Source organism: Columba livia, chromosome W (assembly GCF_036013475.1).
Source record: "Columba livia isolate bColLiv1 breed racing homer chromosome W, bColLiv1.pat.W.v2, whole genome shotgun sequence".
Taxonomy (NCBI): Eukaryota; Metazoa; Chordata; class Aves; order Columbiformes; family Columbidae; genus Columba; species Columba livia.
The window spans coordinates 1,309,991-1,334,880 of NC_088641.1; the positions used below are offsets into that span (position 1 = coordinate 1,309,991).

Consider the following 24,890-nt stretch of genomic DNA (forward strand, 5'->3'; position numbering starts at 1 on the left):
AAAATGTAGTATTAAGGAAAACAAAGGTTGAGACAAAGAGAAAAGCTCTTGATTTCTACAGCCCCCTAGAAACCCATAAACTATACATTTTAACGTGATGATGACTGTACAGGAGCTTTCAGGACGGGTTGGTCCACAGCGTTGTCTTTAATAAAGACAGAAAGGAGAATTGCAGAGAAAACAGATGATTTTCTTCTTGTAAGGGAACTGTACTTGGAATAAACAACAAGCTTTAAAGCGTTCAAAAGTTTAAAATCTTTCCAGTCTCTTCCTGACCATTACGCCTATTCATGACAAGCCGAACTAGTTAAGAATTAATTACAAGGACTAATAAGTCTGCAGTGGTGCTTTCCAGAGAGCAGCAAGAAGGTTCTTAGGGATGTAGTTAAGTGTAGATGCGGCTCTTAGGGATGTCGTTTAGTGCCGGGGTTGGCTTAACAGTTGGACTCGATGATTTTGAGCGTCTCTTCCAACCTCAATGATTCTATGAGTCTACGACAATTGGATTGGAAACACCAGCTCATATGTTCCAAGCCCTGAATCCCAAGTGCTTGGGACTGTGGCATCTCCCGGCCCTTGTCCCACCTCTCGCCAAAAATTCTCCTCTTGATGAGAGCACCCGCAAGGTCTGACGTTAAATAAGGAAGGAGAAGAGTGGAAGGAAGCAAAGCGGTTAATAAAGAGCCCGATCACAACAAGCACTTATTTAATCTGAGCGTGTTGGCGTTGGCTGTTGTCTCCACAGTATCCAGGCGGGATGACTCACAGCACAACAGTTAATCATGCGGGAACCTGAAATCGAGGAAAACTCAACCTTTTACTGAAGAAAACAACCTTCCTGACACACAGCGATCAGGATTAGTTATTATACTGGGACCCCAAATGCTCCAGAGATCCGGTTTTCCTTCAAAGCCTCCTGCAACAACCACAACTCGCCGTGCACATAACATGCAATTATGCCGCCAAGTCAACTCTCAAGGCATTTTGTAATAATTAATGTCAAAGTATATAAGTAATTGCAACCTACTAAGTGGCAAAGCAGTTTTGAAAAATGGAAATGAGGGTTTCTCCTCATTTCCACAGCCCCATTGCTTGTTCCTATGGCAGTATGGCAGACAGCCAGGGCAATAGTGAACACCACGGACAGGAACCCAACGACAGGAGCAGTCCAAGGTCAAAATCATCTACATTTTGTAGAAGTTTGCTTGACCGGGGCTCATTTTGTTGTATTCCCCTTCAAGGCTCTTTGCATTATCACGCCATTACCCTCGCTCTGCTCTTTTGTTTCCCTCTTTGCTCAGCAGATGCCTTTTTTCTCCTCTGAGGCCTAATGTTCACCTTAGAGAAGTCAGAGATATTGAGGTTATTTGTAACAGGGTAGAGCATGAATGATAGAATCATAGAATAGTTTGGGTAGGAAGGGACCTTCAAAGGTCACTTAATCCATAGTTTATAGCTCTTTTCATTGCCCACACGTTCAAGGTGTCACAGCACATTGTTGCTCTGGGCTGCCATGGGTGTTGGGTTCTTCTCTCCCTTCACCTTGTCCTGCTCAAGGAAGATGCAAAACAGTACGTTAGTCTCTGAGGTGACAACGCTTCCTGCGGCAAATCCTTGGTGATAAAGGATTTGTGATAAAATCTTTATGCTCTTCACCTCAAAATGTTCATCAAGGTCTGAACTTCCTATGGAGGCCAAGGACAGTTCTTTTGGGAGGCTCTTAGAGAAACAAATAAACCAGACGCTGCTCTTCGCCATCAAATACCTTCTTGGTATTTTCCGCAGCGGTACTCCCAGATAACAAAGCTTTATGAGCGTAATAGTCTCCGCATTAAAAGGCTTTATCTTAAATTACTGCTTTACCATATGGGTACATTTTATCTTATAGATTTAGTTGTAAAATTTGGAGACCCACATAACCATGATTACATAAAAGATACCAGGTTATCCTCCAACTATTACTGAAGAGAAAGCTGCGATGGCTCTATTAAAATCAGAAGCTAGAGTTGGGTTTAAATATCGAAAGTAAGTGGTCTAATGAAGGTGCTTCATGCGGAGAAGACTTTATTTTCTAAAATAAGAAGCATGCGCTTGCAAACGTAACGAGAACCATCAATCTGTAATTCACACAAGTGCCTGCAGGAAGAGAGATGGATAGTTTATTGAAGGATGGATGAAGATGAGCACATCACTACTGCTTCACCTACATCAATCCCCTGCCTCGCTGCCAGATACTTGCCTTTATACACCTTTATACGCCCGAGAATTCTGCCTATTTCTACTGATACAATCCAAATATTACCTTTTTATTTCAGAATTGACCTTGAAGACGAAGTGGATAATACCATGCTGTGTTCTAGTTGTGATCTTGTGTTTAGTAAAACATTCTGCCAAAGAAAATACTACGCTACACATGAAGATCTATACTACAGCCCAGTAAAACCAATTAGGGGCTGATTGCTTTGGAGAAGCCTTGGATAAAGCAATACTTGGACTCATTCTACATGCAAGGAACGTTGAGAATAAGGTTGCTTTGAACTTCAACAGCCATGGACGCTGCTCACCAAGCAGAAGAATAAATATTTGATATAAAGTCTTTTGATCTGCCCTTTGCTTTGGCAGAATCGTTGGTTGGTACAATGCTGTTAAGCAGATGAATGAATTGAGGTCTCTGAACGTATTTTTACGTTGTGTATCTTCTGTTGAGAAGGGAAAATATTCCCACTTGGATTCGTTGCTATTGGCTCTGCCACAGCCTGAGGTGATGAAAAATCAACATGGATTGAAACCAAGAGTTAATAACATTTCCGAGTATGTGACGGTAGGTGGAGACTTCAAATTTTACTCCATGTCTGCTAATGACTTTCTACGTATTTTTAAACCTATACAGGATGTAAATATAATGTGATCAAGACTATAAACATGTACAACGCTGCCAAACCAGGGCCTCATCCCTGTTGGGATCTCTGGATATTATTATAGCAGAAGAAGTGATTTTTTTAGCATATTTATTGTAAGTTTACTGTGACCCGACTCTCCATGTCCTTCAGTTTCCTCTTGAGCACAAAGTTGCTCCTAAAGACAAGTTGCAACACTCCAAATCTTCAAGTCCATGAGAAAAGGGCCTTGGGAACCAGAAGAAGGTGTTGGAGCATCGTCGCTACAGCAGCAACACCTTTGCTAATGGCCTGGTCTATGATTTATTCAGGGATTTCTACATGGCGATCAATAGGATGCTCGGTGAGGCAGTACCGTGGGTAGAAAAGAGAAGAAGAGAAGAAAAAGAAAAGAGAATATAACATTTGGAGGTATTTTCTATCATCTGGGAGCCTTGGGAGTCAATCTGCCACAGAGTACTGTTGCAATTGTCATTGCACATTGTAACGGGTTTAGATAATCTTGGAAATAACACACAAGTCTCAGTGAGCCAGACCTCAATAATCCTCAATAGTCGTTATCCAAACAAAGCTATGTCCACCGCTTCTGAATTATTTAATGGGAAATTGCCCAAATTATCGGAAATCTTCACAGCTTGAGCTTTTTCAAGGCCCATCAGGTCTTGTGAATAATTAAAGCTGGTTTGTATTCAGGCTTCTCGAAGAAACTTTTGTGTATTATTTGCAATCTTCTGTTCAACTCTCAAGGTTACTGCGCTTGAAAGACTTGAGAAAACCCATAGATCTGGAACCAACAGGATTTCCAAAATCTCACCTCCTGATTCTTGTAGATCTGATGCACCAGGGATGTGTGATTTGGGGTTTGGAACGCATAGTTACATGAAATATTCCATATGGTGTTTCCCAGCCTGTCTGTATCTCTGAAGCATCAGCAGAACTGGGGAAACATTCATTTTCACGGCCACATTTTGGATGTGAGGACCAAAGATGCTCATGTCCTTGATGAGCAAGTCAAGCAAATATTCAGGCTTCAATTTCATTTCTTCCTTCCACCTCCATGATCAGGCACAGGGTGGTTAATTAGACTTTTATTTCCCCAATGTCTAAGTAAGAAACTGAATCTATTTTCTTTCTGTGCGCAGCATTTGTGGTGCATTTGGTATTAATTTAAGCAGCAGATGAAAACCTGATGATGCTGGCGAGGGTCTCCAGAGGAAACTGCCATCTCGCTTTGAAAAGACCTCAGCAACCACACTGAAAAGAAGCATTGGGGTGATGATGAGGACACCCGAACCCACTTTTTACCTACAATCGCACCTCTAGATTTCAATCATCGGTCCCCAAGGACCTGTCTGAAAGCAACAAGCAAACAGGAGGAAGAATCAGGCGTTTCAAGATGGAAACAGCAGCAGAGACGGTGACGCGCAAAAAATCCGCGTAGCAGATTGACATTAATCTGTCAATAACTCAGGCTCGATATGCAGTAGAGTGAAGGGAGAATGAGAAGAAAATATGAGCACTCCAACTATAATTAATGTGCCAGAGCACGCTCGTTAGGCTTGAACAAAGAACAGATGGTGCGGCAGAGGCTCATGAGTTGTGAAGGTGAAGCTGGAGGCTCCTGCACTTTCCCCAGATCACGATAAGGTGAAGAATAGTTCTGGGAACACACAAACCACAAATCTATTACTGCAGAGGAGCAAATATGAATATAGAGCTCGTTCCAGAGAAGAGACGAGCGATGTGAGACAGGATAACAGTATTCAAAGGATAAAAGGGTCTGCAGAAGGAAGAAAACAATAAACTGCTCTCTGTGCGTGCTGTAATCGAATCAAGAAACAATTGGCTTAAATTTCAGCAAGTTAGATACTAAAGAAAATGTTTCTAGCAGCTGAACTTGGGAAGACACTGAGTGGAGAGGTTATATAAGTGCTATCGGGGATGATTTTAATGAGCGATGATACTACATTCTGCCTTGGGATGAACAAGAGCTCTTGGAGCTGCTTTTTTTTGGAATATCCTTATGAATAAAGCAAAAGAAATTAAAACGCAGTGAAATGACTGATACTTGAATAGCGAAAAGGAGAAGAAAACGGCTGGACTGACTTCTGGCGGCTCCAAAGGTCCTGTCCACGGAGAGGGTCGGGAACGGCACCGGCCGGAGGGTGAACTGGGGGTGCGGGTACCCGCAGGTTGGGGACGGCAGGATCCCGGGGTACTGGGCACTTTCCAGCGTTGGCACCGGAATGGCGCTGACCACAGCTACAAGGAAAGAAGGAGAAAGAGGTTAAACAAGCATATTTTAGAAGAAAAAACCCTTAGAGCTTCAGTAGGGAACCTGAAACACCACCATTTCCACAGCAAAGTACTGAATACTCGGTATAACGATGCCCACAGAATCCACCTCTTTGGTACAGACTGGACAAATGCGAGCGCAGTCTGCGATGAATCTAAAATTAAATAGCTTTTCATCTCTGGTCCAGCTATTTTATGGGGTGGTTGGGCCAGCAAAGCGGTAGCTAAAAGTGTAGAGTTGACGTTGAGTTCTTGAGTTGGACTTAAGTGAAGTGCTTTGATTTGCAAACCAGGATCATCGCATGATGACTTCAGGCTTTCCTGGGAGCTCTCTCCTTTATTTTCAACCCAGTCATCAATTCGGAAACTCTCCTTAAAGTTTTGCTCAACAATTTTTGGCTCCTTGATGATAAGGGTTGGCTTATCTAGCGCCTTTCACACACGAATTCTAAACAGCGCTGTGAGATTTCAGATAGTAATTACAATTACTTGTAGCTCCTACTACAGCCCTTGTACAGAGTGGCAATTGGGCTACGTGCCCACGGCCGTGACGGTGCAAGGACCATTTATTTGGAGATAAAAAAACCTCATGATGAAATGTAACCCGGGGTGATTTGAGCTTCAGATTTGTCTGGGTTCAATGCATCTATTTCTACTACTCAGCCACCTCGTTTTGTCTGTATAAGACATTTCTATTGACAATATTTATAACATTGCTGCTCCAGTGAAAAATAGCGCTCTTTATTGAATCCTATTAAGCAACAACTTCTTTTTCAAAGTCCATTCCTTCATTTCTTTTGAGGGTGTAGGCGCCTTAAAATAAGACAGGATTACTACTCATTGCAATATTCTATTGTCGAGAAGCCGGAGAAAAGGCGACGTCAAACATTTTCAATAAATCTTTGCAATTTCGAGCAGATATGACAACAAATCTGTTCTGTCATAGCCTGTCAACAATTGAATTTGCACTTAATAGTGATAGACTAAGACACCGAAAAGAGAAATGCAAAGACTTTCTCAGTTAATTTTCTCCCTAAATACTCTGCTTTAAAACTGCTGTAGTTTTTGCGACCGCCCACATTTCAGCAGCATTAGAGCCATTGAAGATATCACAAAAACCTTATCAAATTAATCAGGTTTATGCTTCTCCCGCTTCAGTAAGCAAAGGCGCATTTTGGAGGGGATTTGTTCTCACAACCAGTAAATCCTGATTATGGAGATGAGCCTGAATTCTTCCAGATTTATTATTTAACAATTAACAGTATGTGTGTTTTTCACTTTGGAATGACAATGTCGCTTCTTCAATCTATTTAATCGCTCACTGCTGACAATTTATTTCAGTATTAGGTAAAAGGAGGTGAATTAATTAAAGCATCTAACCTGACTAAGCCTCAGTTCTGTTTTCTGGGGTATGCAATATATTCAGCATAATTAACAAATAAGACTTTACTAAAGCTGAGTTTAATTATTTCAAATAATCGTAATACATTGTCGCTGTAGACGAGATTTAGGCTGTTGAAAATATAAATAAAGAGACAAGAGGGCATCAATTGTCAAAATGGACTGACAAGACTAAATATGTTGAAGAGGATGTTTATCCATAAGCTGTAAAACAATGTTGACTTGGCTTTTAATGAACTGACACAAAGCAGCCGCGTGTGGGAATTGTGCTGTGAAGAAGATTCACCTCGACCATGAAATTTGCTCCGTGATAAACACTAAAACTGAGCATCTGTTAAAAGGATCTTTTCTCCTCATGTACTTGGCTTTTTATCTGCAAAATATTTCATCTTCCTCTTCGTCCCGGTTGGGTGGTTTGCAACAGATCCCACCGGGTTGTCCACCTTGTTGCCCTTCCCCTTGATTCTCTCCCATTGACACTCAACCTGATCATCCCACCCGTCACGTTCCAGACAATCCTCCCCATGGCCCTTCCAATCTAATTTAAAGCCCTCTAGATAAGTCCTGCTAATTCCTGCCCCAGGATCATCTTTCTCTTTTCAAACAGGTGCATCCCATTTGTTGTTAGCAGATCAGGTGCCACGTAGCCGCCCCATGACCAAAATTCTGCCGGTGACACCAGCCCCACAGCCATGTATTGATCTGTTGGGTCTTTCCTATCCTTCCTCATCATGCCCTGCAACTGTGGGCATAGAATCATAGAATTATAGAATCATTTCGGTTGGAAGAGATGCTCAGGATCATTGAGTCCAACCACAACCCAACTCTGGCACTAACCCATGTCCCTAAGAGGAGAACACGGCTTGTGAAGCCCTCGCATCTTTTAGTATTTAGTTTTTAGATGAAGAACGCGTTGCTCACGCTATTTACGTTCTTGAGCCGTAACTAGATCCAATTGGAAAGATCACACGGGGTGGGTTGCGGCACTCACGGGGGTTGGTTGGTTGGGAATCCATGGGGATCATGAGCTTGGCGCGGGTGGCGCGGCGGGCGGCGAGCGAGCGCTCCAACGTGGACATGCTGCTGCCAACGTCCTCCGGCTCGGGACCTGGGCAAAAACAACGCAACAATTCAGTTATTTTAACCCATCATTAAGTATCACGACCTGCAATGACTCCTTGGGCTGCCTTTGCTGAATAAAATGATCGTTTGCATTCTTCTCCAACGGAATTAAGATATCGCATCCCCTTTGTCTCTCAAATGATCTTGAAAACATGATTTGCTTTCATAAAAATGCGGCATCTTTCTTTTACCTGTTATAAACCTCTTTTGAAATCCCAGTATCAAGAGCAGAAAAAAGCTGCATAAATTCGATCCTGACAGCCAAGAATTGGTCTTTGAAATACATCTGAAGGATGGAAATAATTGTGAGATGCCACAAAGTCCCTTGTCCTGATTGTCAGGTGATTCAGGGTGGCTCTTCCATCTTGGTTTTCTATTAGAAATTATGGCAAATTAAAGATGCGTCTGGATCTTCTTGTATTTGGACCTGGATCATAATCAGCCCATCTAGATGAGAACTGAGATACGTTGCCTGATGTCCAAACCAATTCAAAAATGTCCCTGTGGCTACAAAAATTCTGTTTAGGTGTTGAAATATGGATGCTCTAATTTAGAAACATAAGTATAGGATATCTGAAGTATTCAGAAGTATCTGAAGTATTTATTAAATCAGAATATCTTTATGTCTTCAACTCCTGTGCTGTTTTTTGCCCTCTGTTTGCACGCAATAGCCTCTCCCAAGACTTTCTATCATGATGGTGGACTTAGAACGGTATAAAAACCCAAAATGATGAGTTTTCCCCTAGGCTGAAACCACTGCAAAAATCATCTACGAAAAATGTTTTTCCATTTGGGAAGATGTTCTTCCCATCTCCACCCGGGCTAAGGTCACTGAACACCAACATCAAATTAAAGAAAGTTTATATGATGGTGATGGAAAAAATAAACATTGGAGGATATAGAATAGGGTTGGACAAGAAGATCTGTCAAAGTCCTTCCCAACCCAACTTCCAATCCAACCCAATGGATGACTCTAGATGATTTATCCAAGCCCCTCCCAACCCAACCCAACTCCCAAACCAACCCAATGGCTGATTCTAGGTGATCTATCAAAGTCCCTCTCAACCCAACCCAACCCAATGGATGATTCTAGATGATCTAAGTCCCTTCCAAGCCAAGCCAAGCCAAGCCAAGCCAAGCCAAGCCAAGCCAGTGGATGATTCTAGATGATCTATCAAAGTCCCTCCCAACCTAACACCCAACCCAACCCAATGGATGGTTCTATGGTTCTAATTTCCCCGAATCGCCCAGTAAAACCCACCGGTGGGTTGGGGGGTGCTCTTGCTCCCCAGTTGCGTTTCTGACTGGCTGTGGCTACCGGGGGTGATGTCCTGGCAACTCTGCATCGGGGAGTCCCTCCCTGCGGGCTCCGAGCCCGTTGGCTTCTCCATGTTCTTCATTTCCATCTCCTCGTGGTGGATCCACAGGTCCGGGGGTCTCAGGTCCTTCTGGCTGCCCTTCCTTTTCCCGGCGCTGTGGGTCGCGCGTTTCCTGCAGTGAAAAAGAAGATTAAAACTCTCACATATCAATATTTTTCCCCTTCATAAGACCAACAGGTTGATGTCTTCTTGTTGCTGTCCATCCAAGGAACCTCTCAGGTTGTGTCCTTCAAAGGACAGAAGTTATCAGTGTGGTCCTTTGGCTTCTGGAGTTTTTCCTGGTCATTTTTTGCACCAGTTGATGTAGAAATTGGGGGAAACCGCTCTCGCTGGAACAGAAGGGAGTTGCCCAGCTTAATCTGGGGAAAACGAGCACTTGCAGAATTCCTGCCCCTAAAACCAACGACCAAAAAATGCTGAGCGACATCTGGGTCACGCGCATCTCCCACCTCCTTAACTGCGTGCAGCACGTGTTGTATTTCTTTAAATATACACTAAGGTGGTATTTCAATTACAGAAAAGCTCAGAGTGGTGTTTTCCAGAGCAACATTAAGTCTTCTCTTCATGCAAAAGTATTTCCACGTGTCCATAGACACCATGGGGGACGCTGCTGCGCTTAGACCTTCACCTCCCCTCAACAACATGGTCTATTTATGACAAAATACGCATGTTTTTCTGCTTGAAAGAAAATATATCCTCCTTAAATATGGAGCAAATAATTTACAGCTGGTGAGAAAGTTGCATCAGAAATCTGGTCATTTAGATGCCAAAAGTTAATTATGTAAAATGACGGTATTTCGACAAGCAGGAATAAAGAACATGGAATAAAGGCAGTTCTTTAATACCTTCTTGCACAGACCCATGTGCCATCCTCATTAACAAGAATAATTACAAGCGCTTCCATTCCAACCTTAACTTATGACCTGCCTCAAGTTCTTTCTGTCCATAATTTTGCTTCTAAACAAAGAAATATTTTCTTCACTTGAGGATTTTCTATCATTTTCAATCGAAAATGATTCATTTCTCCAGGCTGGAACAAGGCGTGAGAAATTCAAGCCCCAAAGTAATTTTATACACAACTCAAATGATAATGAATGTGTCATTCCAGCTGTAACTACAAATCGCTACAGCAATGATAGGGTTGAAAAAAATATATGCCACGATCTAGCCTGGTTTGCCTCGTTTTTCTCACAAATTATTGATGTTCTCACAGCCCGTGAGCAGCAAAAGGAATCAGAGCCGGGAGTGCATCGGAAAAAGTCATCAATAAATGAAAATCAAGCCTCCCCTGGAATGATGTTGAGGTTCAGCTTCCAAAAATGCATCTACCCCCAAATTCGTGGGGTGGTGGGATCGTTTTGCACCACACAAGGAGTTTATACCTATAGAAACAGCCATGAAAGCAGCACCATTGGCTTCAAACCTCGGCAACTGATGCCTTGGAAGTTCATGTTGAGATTTACAGTGGAATTCACATTTAGTCCATTACCCATTTGCTAAGTGGAGCAGGGCCTGGGAAGACAAGGAGTTTGCAACTGAAAAATGAAGTTTCTCTTGTTCTTCAGTTATTTTACACCACAAAACGCACCCAGTTTGCACCCCATGCTGATATCTATTCTTTTCCTAAGGACAGATGTAAAACCAGACCTCAGCTCTGCCCTTCTAATACATATCACGCTCATGCAATCTTGAATAATGACAGAACTAAGGCTGTACTTGCAGAATAAAGTCTCTAGAGAGCAAACTCTTTCTTATTATCTATTTGTGGAGTTTTCAGCACTTCAGCCATCACCCAGCACACCCACAAAGCTCCGACACCGCATCATTTTTCAATTACAAACCCAGATTACTCTTCATTTTCCTGTTGCGTTCCTCCAGAGAAAATAGTTCATGTTCTACCAACTCAGCCTCATTTATTTTTCGAGCAACAACTGCAGACGTCTCTATCTGAAGAGCTCGGAAATAAACTGTTCTCCTGGGCTAAACAAGTTTTTGCTGTATTATTAAAAGCATTCAGTGCTGGATGGTTTTGCTCATAGATACAGACGCAATGTCGTAACCACCTCCTGCATGAACCACTTAGAAGATACTCAACGATAAATGCAAACATTAATTCACCTTAATTACCCTTCCACTGTTAATATTTTCTATTTTTAGCTCTTTCAAGCTGGTAAAAATGTGCACTTTGCCTTTTGTGTCGTATTAATGGAAATTCAACTAGTAGAGAGGCCCTGTACAAAACACAAAAAGGATTTAAACCAGCCTTAGCTTATTTTTTGTAGCCCCCACCCAGTCCATACGCTGATTTTTCTGGCACGTTATGGATTTCTGTTATACTTTGAAGCCTTAAAAAACACTCCTGGAAGAAGCAGGTCTACAAAGTGGTATTTTCCCTTATTTTAGGGGTCATCTTCTCTAAGCTTAAGCTCTGAATGGACCTACCTGGCCCAGGAGCAACGACAACATCGTTAGTGTTGACAACGAGCTCCTCATGCTTTGAAGATATAATTACAGTGAGTGGATTAATCTCAATTATTGCACGATCCAGAAACAGGGCAGAAACAAAGTCATTCCTACCAGCACCCCCTGTTTCGGGGAAATTCAGGATTTCCTCCTGTCGTGTGGAATTTAAGGTCCATGATTTAATTGATATCGCCCTTTTTATTCCCCGCTTTGATTGCAGAAACGGTTCATTTGGGGCAACTTGGGCGAAATGGGGATAATGGTTCGTTTGGGGCAACCCACTGTATAGACATTAAGAACTTAAACAGCAAATCCAAACCCACCAGCATCTCCAAATGGCGAGTTCTCCCATGTCTTGGAGACCAACGATTCTTTGAACGCTCCTGTTCTTCCCACGGGCTACAGAGGAACTCGAGGTTGATTAAGTCAAGCCATCTAATTCTGGATAGACGAACCTTTCTGCTTCTTTGTCTCCCAATTCCATTTGCATTGTCAGAAACTCCAGAGAACTTCAGCCTTGATTCACCCAACTCTACTCAACAGAGGAATTGCCATTGTGTTCACCCCATGAACTGATTTTCGGTGGCTCAGACTCACAAAGGAAGCAGATTTTCCAATCAGTTCATCATTCAACTCCCCCAGCGCTCCTGAAAGGCCAGGCCCTTGCTTTTCTGATTTCAACCCCCTAATCTCAAATATCAATTTATAGAGAAAGCGCTTGCCCCGTTGACTTGAAAACCCAACAAGCTGCCCATGCCCAACCAGCCCGAAGGTGATTTCGGCAAACGCGGAACTCTTGGGTTCCCCGATCATCCCTTTTTTATCATTACCCCCTTTTTTAATCATCAGTGCCAATCAATGTAATAATGTCTGCCCCGTGCAAACATTTATGATTCTTGTGTGCAAACTATGATTAAACTTCACTTCCTTGTGCCCAGTCTTTCATAATAGTATATATATTATTATACATTAATTAATAGTATATATGCTATTATTTTACTATTCATTGTATTATTATACTATTATTTTACTATTAACTCATTGTGTTATTATACGAGCTAATAATAAAATAATAGTAGAATTTTCAATGCGTTAAATACATCAAACCCAGTCTGTTTCAAACCCATTGGCTCTGCCTCTAATTTCACATAAAACCTGAAAATAATAGTATATAATAGTATATAATAGTATAGTACAGTATAGTATAGTATACGTATAATATCTAGTATACTATTAAATAGTATATATTATATAATAGTATAGATATTATTATACACTATTTAATAGAATATATACTATTATTTTACTATTAGCTCATTGTATAATAATACAATGAATAGTAAAATAATAGTATATATACTATTAATTGAAAATTCTACTATTATTTTGCTATTCATTGTATTATTATACAATGAGTTAACAGTAAAATAATAGTATACATATTATTAATTGAAAATTATACTATTATTTTAATATTCATTGTATTATTATACAATGAGCTAATAGCAAAATAATAGTATATAGTAGAATTTTCAATGCATTAAACACATCAAACCCAGCTCTGTTTCAAACCCATTGGCTCCACTTCTAATTTCACATAAAACCTGAAAATAATAGTATAGTATACCATTATATATTATATACATATATAATATATATAGTATACTATTAAATAGTATATATTATATAATAGTATATAGAATAGAATAGAATAGAATAGAATAGAATAGAATAGAATAGAATAGAATAGAATAGAATAGAATAGAATAGAATAGAATAGATATTATTATACACTAATTAATAGTATATATACTATTCTTTTACTATTCATTGTATTATTATACAATGAGCTAATAGTAAAATAATAGTATATATACTATTAATTGAAAATTCTACTGTTATTTTACTATTCATTGTATTATTATAGGAGTTAATAGTAAAATAACAGTAGAATTTTCAATGCATTAAACACATCAAACCCAGCTCTGTTTCAAACCCATTGGCTCCGCTTCTAATTTCACATAAAAATGGAAAAGAACTTTATGCCTAATTTTCCCCAGGTATTTAAGAATCATCTGGAGAACCAGTTGCGGCTGTTTTTTACCGGCGGACTTTAGGAGACAGAGTGTGTGGAGAAGACAACATCCTCCTAAAGGTGAGCGAGCGAGGACCGTCTGTGTTTCTCAGAGCCGGAAAGTCTGGCAGCATCACCAGACACAGACAAATCCTTTCCTTTTTGCCTCTAAATCAATGCAATCGATCCTTTCCTCTGTTTGAATTATCTATAAACAGCAGCGAGCTGTGCAGGGCAGACCTATTTTTCAAGGCTCGCCACGTCGGGGATATTTATTCTCCATGGTTTATCGCGCAGCCTGGGGATATTCTCCACTCACCCGCAACGAGTGACGCCTCTAAAATGAAAAGATCGAGCCCCAAAATGCGGCTCAGCCCCCAAACCCGCGTCTCCATGCTCTGTTATTGCCCGTATGTATCTAGATTTATCGGTGAACGTACTTCCTCTGCTGCGCCGAGGAGCGCCGGGTGCAGATGACGGCCACGGCCACCACGGCCACCACCGTGATGACGCCCACGGTGACCACGATGATGACGAGGAGGTTGCTGTTCTTCTGGGGGGTGACGCTGCCGTGGGGCGGGTGCATCTGCCCGATGGGGGGCTCTGAAAGGGAAACAGAGGACAGTTGGCTTGGATTGGGTCCCCTCCGCCTTTAGGAGTCGTAAGATACAACACACGGCGCCCGTTGGGTGGCACAAATTCCTCCGAAAAAGCAGACGGAGGGTGCCCTAAAGTGCTGAAATTCAAGTCTTAAGAAATAACTGTTTCCAATTTTCTGGGTGTTAATAACCCGATGTTGTGAGTCAATAACTCCGGACTCATTTTCGCTATTATCAGCTGCAAATGGAAACGCGGGGACTATGGATTTCTTTCTTTACAGCCCAATATTTACAGGCACATACATATCTCATGCGTGAACGCCTGGTTCATTTGTCAGTGCTGCGTTCGCCCCGCAGCTGGGCTCACATCGCATTAGATTTCATTTATTGCTACGCTCCCCACGCCACACTCGAGCAGGTTCGGGGCTCAATCTTCCAAAGCGATGAGCTGCCGTCGTTTCAACACGGCAGCAAAATGGGGACCAAAAAGAGCATCATTTCTGGTGTCGAGTCCCAAACCGACTTCAACTGCTGGTCCCTCGCTTTTCACTTGATTTTAACCCATTGCACATCTTACATTTTTAGTATCTTGCTGGATAATGCCCAACGCAGGGTTGGGTCATATGTTACATACACAAAACACCGAGCAATCCTTTTTTGCATCCTATAAGGTTACAAACTCACAAACCCCAAATTATCTTTCCACTTAAACATGGAGAAAAATTGAATATTGGTGGAATGGGATGTAAAGGGAAGAGCTGAGCTACATATGGCCAAGATTTCATAAGTAACTCAAGAGTCTTCACTCTTCAACAAGTTGAGTTCAACTCGAGTTCTTGAGTATGACTGAAGGCAAAAAGGATGAATCTTTCAAAATAACAGTTTTGGTTAGGGCCAGATATAATTTAATTGCAATATTCTGCCTTGATTTTCCAACCTAACAGCCTTTCTTTACTTAAATAATTATTGTATTTCAATAATTCGCCCTTTTCTTGTCGTTTTTGGGGGCGTCTGAATAGGACGAGCAGCGGCGACTGCCGTCCTTTTGTCATTGCAATCGAGTACACAAATCCCAAAGATTTGGGGGTTTGATTTCTTTTTCATTTCCAAAGTGAGTAAAAGGCATTGTAAAAAAATAAACCATCGAAAATACAGTGGGCATCAAGAACAAGTTTTTCTCCCTACCCTTTATTGCAGGTCTTTTTACCTCTCAAAAGTAATTTCTCCTATATTTATGATGAGCTACTATGAAGAGCAAGTTTAAAGCACACAAAAGTGTGTGTTGGCTGCAGAAAGCAGAACAGAAAAAGGCAACAAAAACTCTGCATTCCCTCCTCGTCTTGGCTGAGGAAAATAATCAACGTGAGTTAATCAGCTATGCGCCTCCTAATTATTTGCTGCTTTCAAACCTCACTTGAAAACCACATTTGGGGGAATCTTGTCTGTTTTTATTCAATAACGTGAGATGACGACGCTCCATTAGGTACCGGAGATGGGGTCAGGAATATTAAGTTATTGATAGAATAACTACACCCCGGCTGATTAGGTCCAGTTAACGTTTGTTAACCCATAAGGTTTCCTCTCATTACTCCCTATTTTAGGACAGGATTAATTAACTAAAAAAAGACTAAATTCTGCATAAAGCTTAAATTGAAATATAATAATGAAAAATGCATTTTACAATTCTTAAGTGGTTATATTTTAGAGGCATTGCCATTGCCACACCTGGAGTATTGTGTTCAGTTCTGGGCCCCTCAGCTCAGGAAAGAGATTGAAGTGCTGGAGCGGGTGCAGAGAAGAGCAACAAGACTGGGGAAGGGACTGGAACACAAGCCCTATGGGGAGAGGCTGAGGGAGCTGGGCTTGTTTAGTCTGGAGAAGAGGAGGCTTAGAGCTGAGCTCAGCACTCTCTAGAACTACCTGAAGGGCAGTTCTAGCCAGGTGGGGCTTGGTCTCTTCTCCCAGGCAGTCAGCAATAGGACAACGGGGCTTAAACTTAAATTTAGGCTGGAGATGAGAAAGCAATTCTCTGCAGAGAGAGTGGTCAGGCATTGGAATGGCTGCCCAGGGAGGTGCTGGACTCACCGGCCCTGGAGGTTTTTAAACTGAGCTTGGCCATGGCACTTAGTGCCATGATCTAGTCAATGGCCTGGAGTTGGACCAAGGCTTGGACTTGATCTCTGAGGTCTCTTCCAACCCAGTCCATTCTGTGATTTTTATTTACCATTCAGGCTGCTCCTGTCGATCAGGTTGGTGTCCACCGGCCAGTAAGACCCGTCCCCATGACGACCTGTTGGCCAAAAAAAATAGCGTCAGATACGGTTTGACAGGTAAACCAGCAAAGTCAAGTTTGTTGCTTGAGACAGTGCCTGCCTGACAAGGTGTAAACCTTTCAACAGCGGGAGAAATTCATCCCATATGTGCTGGGGAAAACCTGTCACCAAAGGAGGCTTTGGAAAGCAAACTGCATCCCAGCCCTTTGCACAGCTTGCCTGCTTCTGGTGATGTTTTTTATTTTACCTCCTCCAAATGTGCTCGTTAGAGTGACAAACGAAGGTGCCACGGCAGCATCCGGCTGTGTCGGCAATGGTTCCGACAGCTGCTTTTGCTCACAAGCGGCGGGACGGGGATGGACAGAAAATCCCAGGCACGTTGTCCGCCCGCCAGGTGCTTTCCATTGCAATTAAGCAAAGATATCTTGAATTTATTTTCCTGCTTGTGGAAGCCAACTGCTTGGTTTTTAGAAGAATATCACCTCTTTTCTAACCCTGATATTAAACAAACAAAAAAAGAAGGGATATAATTCTTATTCCAAAAATGTTTTGGCTGTTGGCGCTGCAAATATAGGAAAAATTGAGGCGCTCGTCTTCTCCTCTGCTTTATTTTCTCCTGTTTATTGGCTCTGGGCTGATGGTACGTCCATGTTTTTGCCAAGACGAGCATCTTGGCTTCCTCGCGTCCCACAGAAAGGTTGGTAGAGTCCTACCAAGCTCCTCTTCGCCTCTACCGAAATGGGAGAAGTCAAAGTCACTGGTAGAACCGGCTCTTCTGGCAAAGACCAAACTTGTGCCACCGGCCTGCTCTTGGTATGGACACACTGCACTATCGCCAAGACACAAATGTGGCTAAACATTCCTATAAAGCTCATTATTTTTTAAGTCAAATGAAGCTTCCCAGGTGCCACAGTCTCAGGTGATGCTCTACTGGGACTTTGGATCATGGACACGTCTTCTCCTAAGATGAGCGGCAAATCTACACCAACTCCATAAGACCCCCAGACACTTGAATTATTGGCTCTGCCATCCCTTAGGTCAGATAAATATGAATAATATTAATAAATATTAATTGAGGGTGAGTTTTGATACATGAAGGGCTATTGTAAAAATCTTAGGGCAGGGAATTACCAGGGATTACTCCAGATAATTTCTACATCCAACAAGTACTATTTGTTGGTGCTGTGCGCCGTTAAACAACTTATACTTCTTGTATTTCCATGCATTGCAACGAAATTCGCCCGAATCACTTTGTCTACCAATTTGGGAAGTGTTTTGTGATGAATGGCCCTAAATAAATGGGAGATGATTATCATCAGAAGAGACTTCAACATAATCATCTTTTCAATCAGCGTAATTGCGCAGTTACAACCACTTGAAGGCCAGGAAGCAAGGTTGTGAAATGTTGTGCTGTGAAAGCGGGCAAAATAAGGATAAATGGAAGGGATACGGTAAATCTGTTTAGCGAGATGACACTAAAGCCGTTTATTCACGCTGCGGCGTGTGAATATGTTGCGACCCTGGGTTATATTGTGTTTGGGAAGCCGGGTATCTCCACAAGAGAGTGCTAAATGTTTTCTGGTTTGTTATGTTTAGCCTACACTGAAGCATCTTAGGGGCAGCGTAACACATTGGAAAATTTAGTCAGGATATTGGAGACTTAGAAAAAAACAAGTTCCAACTTTAGTGCTTTTTGCATTAAGGGAATAGCACTTTTCAAGGCATTATACACGACATTTTTGTTGTAAAATATTTGTGTTGGCAGCTGCCCATTTAATTTCTGGCTCTACGACGGCGACGGGCACTTTTGCAAGAGCATCCAGAGGGGGTTGTCTCAGCCACGGCTCAGGAAACCAACTCGATACACAGGATTAACCCTTCTGAAAATGTCATTTGTGCTTCCTATGGTCCCTCCTTAGGATGCTTTCAATTTTTTGGGGAAGAAAGAGGCAAACTCGATGCTTTCCACGGTCACGGTAGGAGACGCTGTGGTTATTTTGCGGTTGATATCGAGCTGTAGATGTATTTTCATGCAGAAAAGCGAGCACAGGAAGGTTCCAACTGGGCCAAGAGCAACGCGCCGGCAATAACCCAACGTGGCAAAGGTTGAACCGCAGACAACCAACTAAACTGAGTTTTGCACCCTCTTGCTCTGTAAACCAAAGCAAGTGATGCTCTGTGAACTCGGAATATGCGGAGCGCTCAGAAAACAACCGAGCAAATCAAATGTATTGAAGTTTCCTAAGATAAGCAGAAACACTTGTTCAAAATTGTTGGCGTTCCCTTTTATCAAAATCTACAGGGGATGTTATGAAGCATTTATAGTCTAAAGGCAGAAATTGGCTTTTTTTTGGCTCTAATTCCAAACTGTTGACAAGTCCTATATTGCCAAAATACAGACTAAAGAATATAATACTGTGTTATCGAATGAAAAGTGGGGCGAGATAAACCACATTTCGTTCATCTCTTCTTTGCCCAGTTCGCCTCTCCAATGACGCTTTGCTGCCAGGTAAGTGAATTTTGCTTTGTGAACTGGGGAACCAAGAGCCGTCATTAAAGACAAATGACCCGCCGGAGTTAATTGATGCCACTCAATAAGAATTGCGTTGGTGGCAGAGACGGCTCGAAGGGCCCTGTCCAAAGCACCGGGTAATTTTAAGTCTCCCGTTGACTTCGGTTGGTTCAGGGTGATTAAAGAATTCGCTGTGATGATTTCTAAGGTAAATGAGCTTTTAGACGGTTTGATTTTGTTCATCTTAATGCTGGTGCTTGGAGTAGTCACAGTGAGGCCTGGTCCTGTTGACTTGGCTTTGCCAGAGATGCCTGATGATCAAGATCTTAATAGAATGAATCGAGGTCACGTAAAGATGAAACAGCATTCAGGTATCAACAAGCCTATGGAAGATAAAACTAAAGGCGGAGAATTTCTTATTTACTACAATCCTAAAGCACAAAAATACAAAGAACACAATGCGCACAAGTAAAATGACCCGGTGACAAAATATGCTCTGGGTTATGTCCAGCGATACTCCAGCTCAAAGTAAAACCCAAGAAAGGGTCTAGAGTTGACTTGGATCTTCTAAATGGCGCTTTATTGCCTTCCCTAAGAATTATTTCTTGCAAGTTAACTCATTAAGACAGTAGCTGTTAAGTGAAGCTGGGGATTTGCAGTTTAGACCTCGCTTTGCCTTTTAAACTAGTGTGAAGTCAAGAGTTCAAGTCCAACTAAACCTCCCAAGAGCAGGCCTGAGCTTTACAAACGTCCCCGTGATTGTTTCCTCCGGCAGATGTCACAAAAATGTACAATAATTAAAAGAAATACTTGGGAATAAAGAGGTCTAAAGAAAAATATCCTAGCAACAGACTTCACAAGTATTCAAATGGAGATAGGAGCGGAGGAACCGAGACTAATCAGACATATATTCATATTTGGAAAACTTACATGCTAATGCCTTGAAAAGTTGACTAAACCTTGCTATTATGAAACACGAGCTGCTGGTTTGAGAGAAAAGATGATTTATGATCTCTCACTTCTGAACTTTCATCTCTAACCCACCAAATGGTGCAAGAGGAACCTGGAAATTATGCCGAGCTTAATTATACTTAATGGGAATTATTCAGAAGTGCAGCGGAGAGACTCAAAATGTATTTCATACAAAGGAGCTTGACATTTTAATTGGCCCTTCAGAAAAGAGACAAAACAATTTCCTCTCCCGAAACATTTACATCTCTCCCCATCAAAGCAGCAGCCTCAGCCGAGCAGAACTTCATTAACAAGATTAATTAGCACGCCAGCGTCTGCCTCATCAGGTGTGCGGCCCAGGTGAAGAGCACGTCCCCCCCTCCCCGGTGTGTCCCCCAAAAGAAAAGTGACATATTGATGGCACCGTACCTTGGTCATTGGCCATTTTGTCGGGATGCTCGACTGCAAGAAAGAGAGAATGGCATTAGAAGATGACGGCTCCTCGGAGGCAAACCCAGACATCCCATTGACTATAGGAGGAGCTTTATGCCCTTTCTCAGAGAAATCCTGAGAGGACAAACACAGAATTATCCACTAGTTCAAGCTGGGTGGGACTCAGAAGGATTGTTGAGTTCAACTCCCTCATAGGACGACCTAAAATTTAACCACACGACTAAAAGCATCATCCCGAACTCTAAAACGTGCCTTATATCACATATTTTCACTAATGTGCAACCTTGGCCGCGGTGTTTTTTTCATCCTCTTGTTCTTTTTCTATATGATCCGGGAAGTTTAATTAACCAACGAGGGAAAGCGAGAGAGAAGCTGCTTCTGTGAATAAATCAAACCACCTACAAACTCAGCTTGACTTGTAGTCTCATTGTTTCAGCTTCTTGCAAAGGGGTTTAAAACTATCTACATGGTTTTGGCGTAATAACCATCAATGATCTGAAGCGCGCCAGACAAGACTTCAAAATTCAATATTACAGAAATTCAATATTACAAAAATTCAATATTACAAAAATTCAATACTACAAAAATTCAATACTACAAAAATTCAATATTAAAAAATTCAATATTAAAAAAATTCAATATTAAAAAAATTTCAATATTAAAAGCTTTCCTGCCCAGCTACAACTTCTGGCGGAGGGAATTAAACTTCATCAGTAGCTACTATGAACGAGCATTACCCAACCCTCCGCTTCGTAAATGATGCAAGAAGCTTAATCACTGGAAACTGGGGCAAAAAAAGTGATTTGGCACATGAATCTGGAAGTTAAATAGAAATGCCTAAAAGTCCGGGTGCTATACCTGGGTTATCACCTTTTCCTGGGGATAAACGTCTTAATGCCAAGCGGCTGAAGTTTGAACCGGGACGCGATGCTGAACCAGCCCGGGGAGCAGCATTAGAGGGCACTGCAGGGCTGGAAATGCTGCCCCAAAGCATCCCCAGCACATCTTCCCTTCCCAACCCACCTCATCCAGCTCTTTATTGTGGCTACAGGTGCCTTAACAGGCAACCAGTTTAATTTTCTATGTATTGATGAAATGTTTGGTGGGATCCCGCTAGGCGGAGAACGGTTCTTTAATTTTCAGTAATTAAAGGTGCTCGAGGTCTGTTTGCAAAGGCTGGCTGAAATCCAAAATAAGTACAGCTGAGAAAACACACGTAGTAAGCGCGGTTCTGAGATTTGCTTGTTTCTGTAACAGAAAGAAAGAATCACTGACAAGTAATTTATCCTCCTTCCTGTCGCCGTTTCATCCATTCGTTCTTTGGTTGTCACGTTTCAAATGTATTCCCGACTATTGATTTCCTTCTGCAACTTCATCCGTTTCGGAACGTTTTATATGCCATGAAAATAATGTAACGCTGAGAGTTGGAATTTAACTTTAGGGAAAAGCCGTGACTGCAAAAGGCTGCAAAATATACATATTATTTGGGCACTTTGCTCCTCTTCTATATATATTTATATATAATCTATGTATATATAATACTTACTGAAGTCATCGAGACTCAGTAAAGAATAAACTCCTAGTAATAACCTCAAATTTTGGCCTAAACTATAGAACAAAACCGTTGTCGTTCAATCCATTTTACCTTCCTATTCCAGGTCCCTAAGAACACCTGTATCAGATTCTTTATGCTTTAAGTGATAAATTCAACCAGCCAGAGCGGAAAAAGAGCGACTGATGCGACCTGTTGTAGATTGATTCAAGTTTGCAGCGTAACGACAATCCCCATCAGCCAAAGATTTGCCCGTTTGCCTGGATATTATCATAAAGTTGGAAGAATATAAAGTCATTGCTCCACGGTGGCGTTATTTACTACTAAACACCCCTTTTGCTCCCAGATCGCTACGTTTTCATTAGCAAAGTCGCTACAAATACTCGCGTCGCGCTTACAACACGAGTAACGGAGTTTTATGTACATGGAACAAGATGGTGGGCGACTTGGTGGGTCTTTGACGCTGTGTAGTTGCTCGTGATTTACGACGCCTTCTGATCGCGACGTAGATTTGCCGGCATGTCACCATATGGCACATCCACATCTGCTAATAATCATTAAGGGCAGGAAAGCGATGTTTTTGCATAATTCAAAATGCACTCAAGACTTCAGAAAGTCTTTTCACCTCGAGTGTAGGGACAGATTTGTCAAAAAAATAGTCGAATGTTATTGAACATGACATATTTAGGGTGGATATCATCAAGTATTCATGGCAGGGTATTAGACATAGCCCTTGTAGGCTATTACAAGATGTAACAAACGCGTAAATTCATCTTTCTGGTATCTGTTGGCGCCGTCTGATCTCAGACTCATTTCCCAAATGAGCTTCATGGTGCGTTGTGTAAACATTACAAAGTAGCTGATACCGCGCGCATTAATCTTTTGGTTTAGTTTGATATCCGAGTCTATCTTTTCATATCTCATTAGTCTGTGGTTATTATATCTTGACACCTCGACTCATTTTAAACTCAGCCTAATAGGCGACTTGTGCTTGGCACAAATTGTTGAGCATGAAATTAAGTTGGCACCATCCCCCTGATGGAGACGAAGCGCCCGCAAAGTCTTATCTCCTCCCATTCCATGGCAGGGGAGGATGAATAATCAGGATCTTCCCAATAATTCATTCCAAGCAAAACACACCATGGACAAGGAAAGTCCCACAAACCTGGGCAGGGGGTGATAAGCTCAGAATAAATTGATATCATTTTTCTTTTCCTTTCTAATTCATGGAAACTGTTGCAGGAGGCTTTTCACTCCCGGTTTGAACGGTCAATGCCGTGTTTTAGCGCAGGAAAAAGGGCAATTTGCGCTCGTTTTGCTGGGATTTGCTGCAGCTCGGCTTAAATGAAGCCACTTTGAATTAATTAACAAGAGGCTTGGGTGTGAACACTAATTCCAAGCCTTTCAGGCCCAGGTTTGAGGCCGAATTACCCGAATTCCCCTCCAGCCGTGACTTCTCAGGCCCAACCTGCGTCCAGTTCCAACCACCTTCCGCCAAGATGTTAATTTGATATCCAAATCGCTGGGTTTTCTGTATAGACACAGCAATAACCTGCTCTCTCCTTCCCTGGAACAGCTTTGCTGCTTATGCCATCGGAGTTTTTCATTAATTACATGTCTTTTGTGAAAGTCATTTCCTACCTTGGTGCCGATGAACGAGTGACAGCTAAACCCGAATATTAATCTCGCTTACATCTTCATAACTAATCATTTCGGGGTAGATCATGTCAAGGCTTCGCACAGCAAGCGGCGAGGAAGGGAGAAGAGGAATTTTAATGTGCAATTTTCATTGGAAATGGACTCTTTGGCACATCGGTGCCGAAACACCAGCTGGAAACAAAGCGGGTGCCCCTGTTTTGGCTGCTAAGGGAGGAGGATCAGGTATTAATTAGTTTGTTGTTAATAACGAGGTGCTGAAAATATCTTCCCCGCGCAAAGTCAAGTTGCATCTCAGTTTGCTGAGATTTTTCAGCGTCATTTTGCACCTTTGTTAATAGGAGCGACTCATTACAGGTTCCACCGAGGATCCAAAACGCGAAGGAACCTCCCTGGAGAAATCCCGTCAGCTCCAATTACCTTTATTATTGACGCTAGAAAGCTAAGTGGTGTCAAAGTGCTTTCCCTCAACTGATTGAATTTAAAATATATAGCTCCTGCCTCATTATGTGCTTTACTTTTGCCAACTACGGCGTGCGACGTTTCGCTTTCATCTCCCAACAAGTTTGAAGCAGCGCGATGCCTTCTGCCTGACGCGGAATTAGTCGCAAGCTCCCACCGTAAGAAAATCCTATAGATTGTTAGTATCCAGATGATATAGATCCAAACCTTTCAGCGTGCGGAAGAAAACGGGCTCGGAAAGGGGCCCGATGCCCTTGGCGTTGCGCGCTTGGATCCGGAAGTAGTAGACGGTGTCCAAGTTAAGGTCCATGATCTGGTGGGTGAGCCGGTCGCCGCCGATGGATTCCATGATCCAGTCGTCAATCGGAGAGTTCTTGTCCAATGTATAGAAGAGGATGTAAGCTGGATAAACACAAGAATTCCATCAGAATTACAAACTGCAGCGAAAAATCAGATTTTCAACAGATCAGTGTTTGCTTTTTAAAGCAGGGATGGACCTCCCGTCAAAACATCCTTGAGGAACGTCATGAAAATAAACATCTGTTTGTAGGACAAAGCCACAATCACAGCATTCGCCGGCCAATAGGTTTACCCAATAGAAAAAGAAGCAGCTTTCCCTTTCCCTTTCCCTTTCCCTTTCCCTTTCCCTTTCCCTTTCCCTTTCCCTTTCCCTTTCCCTTTCCCTTTCCCTTTCCCTTTCCCTTTCCCTCCTTTCCTCTTCCCTTCCCTTTCCTTTTCCCTTCCCCTTCCCTTCCTTCCCCTTCCCTTTCACTTCCTTTTCCCTTCCCTTTCCTTTCCCTT

The 24,890-nt window shown here is 42.1% G+C and overlaps 1 protein-coding gene across 13 annotated transcripts in view; it reads right to left on the reverse strand.

Annotated features, from left to right (window-relative positions):
- LOC102097274 (netrin receptor DCC) overlaps positions 1–24,890 on the reverse strand; it is a 412,480-nt gene that overhangs the window by 11,833 nt on the left and 375,757 nt on the right. For all 13 annotated transcript variants that reach the window (XM_065044619.1, XM_065044617.1, XM_065044616.1 and 10 more), the window contains 7 exons: positions 24,297–24,491; positions 20,396–20,428; positions 16,455–16,520; positions 14,072–14,234; positions 8,977–9,206; positions 7,585–7,701; positions 5,004–5,159 (listed from right to left, as the gene is read on the reverse strand). In XM_065044619.1, coding sequence (XP_064900691.1) covers positions 5,004–5,159; positions 7,585–7,701; positions 8,977–9,206; positions 14,072–14,234; positions 16,455–16,520; positions 20,396–20,428; positions 24,297–24,491 — 960 coding nt within the window. The remainder of the gene's footprint in view (positions 1–5,003; positions 5,160–7,584; positions 7,702–8,976; positions 9,207–14,071; positions 14,235–16,454; positions 16,521–20,395; positions 20,429–24,296; positions 24,492–24,890) is intronic.